At 39.2% G+C, this 8319-nt stretch overlaps 1 protein-coding gene across 1 annotated transcript in view; it reads left to right on the plus strand.

Moving 5' to 3' along the window:
* The first annotated feature begins 718 nt into the window (after positions 1-718).
* LOC107040151 overlaps positions 719-8319 on the plus strand; it is an 11350-nt gene continuing 3749 nt past the window's right edge. Inside the window, exons 1-2 of the mRNA XM_015260097.1 lie at positions 719-952; positions 3613-3779. Of these exons, the coding sequence (XP_015115583.1) occupies positions 886-952; positions 3613-3779 (234 nt within the window). The 5' untranslated portion in view covers positions 719-885. The remainder of the gene's footprint in view (positions 953-3612; positions 3780-8319) is intronic.

Genomic DNA, 8319 nt, shown 5'->3' on the forward strand with positions numbered 1-8319 from the left:
TGGGTGTCCTCTATATTCCTCCCATCTCACACGTCCCGAACGTCATAAAATAAGACGAATGGGGAAATTGTTTGATTAAAAATGATTTTCAACCATAAGTTTGATGTTTAGTGCATTGAGAGAAAAATTTCCTAATATGTACACTATATTTTCTTGAGAGAAGGAAATTATTTTCAATGGCCCAAGTCTCAGAATGTTTGCGTTTCACGGAACTTGGATAAATTCTCATGGATAACTATCGTTGCGAGTTACGTCATAAATATATTACATATCGAGACATTGGAAGTCTACAAACAAAAATCATGAAAACAAAACATACTTGAAGATTGATGATTGTTCTACGCACGATTTGAGTGAGTTTATTTGCGACAAAATCATACTTGAGTACAAGAGTATTTTAAAACATGAAACCTTTCTCGGGCCACGTGATTTGAGATGCTTAGGGGCACTAAGCGATTAAAGAAAAATTACTTGTCTCAAATAAATGTTTCAGAAAGTGGAGGTTGTTTTTTTCAATGTACAACTGGACTATTCCTAATGTCTAAATCTTCAATAGAACGCCGGAGGGAGAATTATGACATGATTTGATTACATCCTGTGACTTTCCATGGGGAAAAGCAGATAACTCTTCTTGCCCTAAAATTCTATATGATATCGATTTTCCCAGAAAGGCTATGATGCGTTTCCCCCCGCGCATGCGCTAGCGACGATCGGCATGGCGGTTTTAAGCGTCAGCAGTGCGTATGATCTCCACGAAACACTTGGTTCGTATAATTACGAGATATAGCATTCACGCCATTTTAGATGAATAATTAGAAATTGGGGAGGAATATGCGCACATGGATCGTCTGATTGCTTTCAATTGGAGAACGAAAAGGAAGAAACATGAAGGGGAAGGTTAGAATTCACTTTTTGGGGATTATTCTGGGGATCGTCTTCCGTGCAGCGCAAGGTAAGAATTTTCATTTATTTGTTATTTTTTATTGTTGATTATTGGCATGTGAATCATAAAAAATTGATAAAGAAGGGATCCTGCGTGACTCTAATTTTCATGAGGTAAGGGGTAATCAATTTGAGAATCTGGAGACGTAAAAGATCAGGAATTTATTCAATCAAACTGGGAGGGGGATGTTTTTTAATAGAAAATTTTCTTCTCCTTATTTTTAGTGACAATTGAACAGTGAGGTGAAATGCTGTGTTCTCTTCGAGAATAGTCTCTAATCAAATCGAAATATAATGAATAAGAATGAACTACCATTCGAAATAATCATTGCAAGTTGGTTTTTTTGACTGATTCAATAGTATTTCCAATTTTATTTTACTATTTAAATATTTTGATAGATATGATATAGGAATATTTATTTTTCACAATGGAAACCTTAATCACTACACACATGTTACTCATGCAAATCAGTTCCACGAGACTTGAATGAAATGGTTTTGTCTACTTCGAATATAAGCAGTGTTGAAAATCAGATCATATATTTTCATCGTTTATCGGTAATTGGAAACAAGAAAATTATAATGGATGAATTATCGCATATTATAAGCACTGATAATCCTTCCGTTTCATATTTTTGGACACTGTCGACGGTCGTCATGATTCAAGTAGATAGTGTTTTATTGGGATACACTAATAGACTGATTCATTTATTCCAAACGAAATTCGTTAATTATTAATTATTATTTATTAATAATTATTATTAATTATTAACGAATGGTAGAGTTGAATATGACCAAATGAATATTCGTTAATAGTTAACGAATGCTTCACTTGAAAGATGAAAATCGAGTCAAACAAGTCTCCTCAAATATGCATTTGTTAACTACCAACGAATGAACATTTGGTGAGACCGAATAGACCCTCGTCTCCAACCAAATCCATTCGTTAACAATAACTAATCCTTTCTACCAGTGCACTTATTATCAACGCTATTCTTATTCAGTTTTCATTAGTTTACATTCTTTGGATAGATCTATCTTGTTATCTACAAAGTCTGCGTTGTTGCTGTTTAAACCTGCTTGACTCACTTTAAAATTAGCAATTATTTCAGGAAATTTTCGTGGAGTACTTCAAGCAGTATTCTCTCCTTTCAAATACTCTTTAAATACTATGTTATTTGCAATTTACTCTGAAATGAGAATAGAAATTAATGGGAACAAATTTTTCTTATGAATAAACTTTGATATTTATTTTGATTTAGATGTTTCATGTTTCATGAAAAATACTTATTAACTACGAGTAGTTCAGTAGCGAAGAGGTGAAACGCGGTTTAGGTCAATTTTTTTAATGAAAATGAGATTTTCATCTAGCTTAAATCTCAAGATGACTACAAAAATTTTCATGACCCTCCTTAAAGAAATTGGCAAATTTACACTTAAGCGGAGACTACTATGAGTTTTAAAAGTCGTGGGTTATTGAAGTGAGACTTTTCATATGTTGAAGATCAATTATATAGATCTGAAAATGAATAGTGAGTGAAAAAAATTTTTTTTTGTTGTTCGTTTGCCAGAAAACCCTTAAAATGCTAAAAACAGTCGAGGGTCTCCAATTTTTGAGCTGCAAAAGATTTCTTTTTCAAAGTTTTCGGAAAAATGTGTGGAACAACAATTACGAGCTCGTTTTTTGGAATTCGACTCCTACACAGCTGATTTCGTTTTTTTTTCATATAAAAAAATTCACTATTTGTGTCAAAAAATACAAAAGCAAATTTAGCCATGTAAGAGGCGAATTAAAACAAAAATAGCTCGTAATTATTATTCCACATATTTTCCCGAAAATTTTGGAAAAAAACATCTTTCGTAGCTCAAAAATTGGAGGTCCTGGTCTGTTTTTGGCATTTTAAGCGTTTTCGGGCAAACGAACAATAAAAAAAAATTTTTTGCACTAATTATTCGTTTTCAGATCTACATAATCGATCTTCAACGTTTTAAAAGCCTCACTCCAATACCCCACAACTTTTAAAACTCATAGTAGCCTCCCATTAAGGGGTCTCCGCAGTTGCGATGGGCGCGCGGGTGAGCTGAGTGTGAAATAGTCAAGTTAGTGAGGTTAGTTTCGAGAGAGATGAGACATCAAATATGGCGTATGTTGGATAATGACAGACATCGCTATAGTATTTTTATCATTAATTTACTGAACAAATCAACGATAAAACCCAATGGGACTTTGTGCCCATATTGTTTAGGGCTTAATATAGAACAATTCAGCTTCCTTTGCTGGCTAGCACATTGTCAATAGTGTGACGGGTATGGGACAAAGTAGCGTCCATAAAAGTTGTGTATATAAGGCGCAATTTGAATAATTAATTAAACACGAATGAAACCATAAAAGTAGTTAGAATTGCTTTTACAAATATCTTTTTAACATTTTTGATTACTATATGATATATTTAATTCGCAAACACATTGTCATATTTTACCCAAAAGTACTGCGGAGACCCCTTAATCTGTTTCACCGCTCCGGAACTGAATTCAAAATAGTAATTTAAGTAGTATTCAACTCAGCTCTAGTCTTATAACATTTTTTTCTGTAAATCCACTAGTTTAAAAGGAATTTATGAATTAATCTTTAAAACAGTGGGAATTCATAGTTCTGACAAATGATCTTAGGTCAATTACTAGCTAAGGAGCATCGTACACACGCAGCCTCTGAACGGGCCAACGATCTTTGGTGTTATCAGTGTGATACGATGGAGGATGGAGAGAAATGTGTAGATTTGGTCGGCAATCACACGTCGTTGATGAAGAAGTGTAAAGATGACAAAAGGATTTGCATTGTAAGTCCCAGCACCTAATTAACTGCTGATGGTAGATAAATACTGTGTTAAAGTTCGGCTATGTGTGTAATTTCTTGAAAAAACGTGTATTGACCCATATATGACCGTCAAATATGGCGGAAATTTTCAATGATACTATTAAAAAAATTACGTTCCACTTTAGTAGGATTCCACATCATTTAATCCTCGAAAATTAATCCTGAACAAATTAGTCCTAGTCAAGAAATCTTTAAAAAAATTATCCTAACCAATTTGATCCTAGCCAGAAAATCCTGAAAAAAATGATCCTAAACAATTTAATCCTGAAAAAAAATCTATACAAATAATCCCAGTGCAAAAACTTAGTAACAATATTTTACGCAAAAAAATCGGAAAAAATGGGGAAAACAATGCGACGTAAAGTACTCAACAAATTACAATCATTTATTTGTGAAACGTAAACATGCAGACATGGTGCTGCTATCAATCCGTGAGAAATTTTGAGAGCCCTCAAATCTCAAAACAAACATGCACTCATGAAATGTTAAAATAATTGCCCAAATCGTATCGTCAAACTTGATTAACAGAAAAACAAACATGAGAAACCAATGACGTCATCAAAAACATTGTGTTCAAACAACTTAAATTGTTGAAAGCACCACGTGCACTATTCAATAATTAATATTTTCCATCACGCTGTGACGAAAAGTGAACTTTTCGGCACGCTCCGCATGCCTAAAAGTCCAATTTCCGCCACATTGTGATGAAAAATATTGTTCGTAACTCGTGAAAAAATGTTTTTTAGCTCGTGGGATTATATCACTCGCCTTCGACTCGTGATATAAACCTTCCACTCGCCAAAAAACACTTTTTTGCACTCGTTACGAAATATACTATTTTGTCACTGCTGCTACGTTCAGCCCGTGTCGAAAAGTGCCTTTTCGTTGACTAGTAAACGAAAAGTCGAAATGTGTAAACGAAAAAACTTTTCGTTTACTAGTAAACGAAAAATGGCACAGTTCGGCACTCGCTGAACGTAACATCACTAACAAAAAATATAGTTCGGATATACGTGCGACGGGGTGTTTTAACTCGTATGATTGGCAGCCCTCGGCTTCGCCTCGGGCCGCCAACTTCACACTCGTTGCCACCCCGTCGCACTGGTATCGAAATATACTAATAAGCGATTCCCTTGAGATACTTTAAGATATTCTTTCTTTTTTTTTTATCATTATTTTACATCGCTTCGACCCGGTTAGGGTATACTGCGATGATGATCAAGACTTTAAATGGTTAGATCGCACCATTCTACCCGGCCGGGATTTGAACTCGGAACCTTTCGCATATGAGGCAACGAACTTACTATTACTGCGCCAAGCCACCGGGCTGATATTATTCCTGTCACAACTTCTAACAACATTCAGTAGTTTAACATCGAATTTTCTACATAGCGTCACACAAACACGTTCGGTATTTACACACAAATTAGACATAAATTAATTTCCTGGAAAAATTAAAATGAGAGGAAAAAGAACAATCGTCACTTACAAGAAACAATTGCCACTATTCTAGAATACAATTCCCCTCAATTGAAAGCGAAAATTGAAAATATTTAACACAGAGTTATCATTATTTATTGAAATTGACAGCAATATAATGGTTAAAAAAATCTCAGGATCAAATCATCCAGGATCATTTTGTTTAGGATTATCTTGATCAGGATTATATTGCATCTAGATTAATTTGAGTAGGATCATTTTACAGGATTAAATTGTCACGGATCATTTTTACCAGGATTATATGACGTGATACCCTATGGTAGATTCCAATGTGATGATCAAGGGTTGGACTGAGTCCAAATTTCTACACAATATTCCGAACACTAGAACAAATAAAGTTAAGCATGGAAATATGGATCAGCTAATTTTTACTCCCGACAGTGAGAGTCGTTTCCACCACTCTAGGCGCTTTCCGTAAGGACTGGCTGTCCCCACTCCATCGCCCAAATAGTGAATTGGTCCAACTTTCACGAAGGAGGATTAACTACTTGATGTTGGTACAAAAAAAACTGTCTTTCAACCCTTTGCTTTTCCCAAAATTTCCAGTAGGATCAGTTTCACTTCAGTCGCGCATAGAGACTATGTTAGAAATCAATCACAATTTGATGAGCCGGGTGGTCGGGAGGAAAAGTGAGATTCAGGTAACGGGTTGATAATTAGCCGGAGGTAATTTGATGAGATTTCTTTAATCAACAAACTATTATGCACTGAAAATTACACAACACAAAGTTTAATAAATAGATGATTTCCGAGTGGACTGTATACAACTTAACAAAAAGATGATTTGCGATTATAATGTTCGATAATAGCTGCGATAATTTTCCGGCACTTTCACTCGATGAAGTTCGATGGCGTACTGAAGATACGACACGCACGATCGTTCTCGTGCGTGTTCGTCGATGCCCGAAGGTTGCCGAGCGAGCAAAATTCGACATTTAGCCCGACTGAAGGATGATTCTCAACATCCCGCCCGCCCTGCGTCACCTCCAGGTGACGATGTATATCTGATGATTATGATGACGTATCACTGTTGACCTTCCAAAAGGTCGTCGTTGATCGGCAAAGGCACCAGCCTGTGGATGGACCTTTGAGTCTCCTGATTGCCTTTCCTCAGTGTGACAACTCTGGTCATGTTGTCTTGTCCCGGATGAATTGCGATGACTCGAGCCAGAGGCCACTTGGCTGGTGGCTCCCGCTCGTCAATGATGAGGACCAACGAACCGATTTTTACTTCGTTTGTTGGCTGCTTCCACCGATAAATTTGCTGGTAACGATGAATGCACTCTCGTGCCCAGTGTTCCCAGAAATTCTGAAGCCTCTGGGAGATGATTTGCCATCTGTCCAGTCTTGTTGTGTTGATCTGCTGAAGTGAAGGCTCTGGAATTGTCGTGAGCGCTTCTCCTACGATGAAGTATCCTGGTGTCAGGGCTGATGTGTCCTGCGGGTCGTTTGTGAGTGGGCAGAATGGTCGAGAGTTAAGTATGGCCTCGACTTGCGTCAGAAGAGTCGTAAATTCTTCGTACGTCAAGGTCGAGGTTCCGATGACCCTTCGTAGATGATATTTCGTTGATTTCACTGCAGCCTCCCACTTGTCTCGCATGTGCGGCGAGTGAGGAGGGTTGAATTTCCATTTCGTTCCGTCGGATGCTAGCTGATCCCTGATAGTTGCCGATTCGCTTGATGCCTGGTCGAATAACCTTTGAAGTTCTCTCTCTGCCCCGATGAAGTTGACACCCCTGTCGCTGGACAGGGTTGCACAGATGCCCCGTCTCGATGTGAAGCGTTTGTACGCTGCGATGAATCCCTCCGCTGCGAGGTCCGTTACCAGTTCCAGATGTGTTGCTGAAGTAGCAAAACATACAAACAGACAGATGTAAGCCTTGTACATTGTCTTGCTTGCCCCTGATCCTCTCCATCTCAGGATGTTGATTGGGCCTGCGAAGTCTACTCCTGAGTGGAGAAAGACCCTCGATGGTGTCACTCGTCGTGTTGGCAGCTGTCCCATCAGCTGTTGAGCCCTCAATGCTCGATGACGTGCGCAAATTACGCATTTGATGATGTGGGAGCATACTGGAGCTCGTCCCCCGATGATCCAGTACCTCTGTTGATCGTCTTAGACGTCCGCCCAATCGCATGACGTCGTTATCCAGGTATGGCGTCAACGTTGCCATACGATGATTGGCTGCTAAGGGGTTTGCGTCCCTCAGCGTGTTAACTTCTGCCTCGAAGTAGAGCTGCTGCGTGTATTTGACCCAAAACAGTCTCGCCTCTTCGAGTTCCTCTGGTTCCAATTGTGGAGAATCGGGTAGCGGCTGTCTTCTGAAGCGTTTTGCTGCGCGGTTTACCCAAGCTGTAATCCGCAGTAGCTTTGTGAGTGATGAGTATCTGATGATTAGCGTATTTGCCTCGACAATCTGCACTGGATGTGAGCTGATGATGGGCGGCCTCGCTTCCTGTGCCGCTTCTGATGATACCTCTGTTGTTGATGCTAGGTCCATTGATGATGCTAGCCATTGGTCTGGTGGCAGGACAAGCCATGATGGCCCTGTCCACCATAGATAATGCTCCGCCAGTTGTGTCGGGGTGAGACCCCTTAATGCGCAGTCCGCCGGATTCTCCTTCCCATTGATGTGTCTCCAAGTTACAGAGGGCAGGGTATCTCGTATCTTAAGAACCCTGTTCTGTACGAAATCCTTCCAACGGGCAGGGTCCCCGTTGATCCAGGTGATGGCTACCGATGAGTCGCTCCATAGATAGATATCGATGTTGTCCAATTCTAAAGCCCTTTTGACATAAGCCACGAGTTCTTTGACCATGACTGCTGCCGTGAGCTCCAGTCTTGGAATGGTCTTCTTCTTGAGAGGTGCCACCTTGGTCTTGGCACAAACCAAGGTGACAGACGTTCCCGATGTCGCTGCGGATGTACGGAGATAGACCGATGCGCCCATTGCCAGATTTGATGCGTCCGCAAATCCATGAAGTTGAATTTCCGATGTACCGGG

This window comes from Diachasma alloeum, unplaced genomic scaffold (assembly GCF_001412515.2).
Source record: "Diachasma alloeum isolate Michigan unplaced genomic scaffold, Dall2.0 Dall_scaffold_00323, whole genome shotgun sequence".
Lineage (NCBI taxonomy): Eukaryota > Metazoa > Arthropoda > Insecta > Hymenoptera > Braconidae > Diachasma > Diachasma alloeum.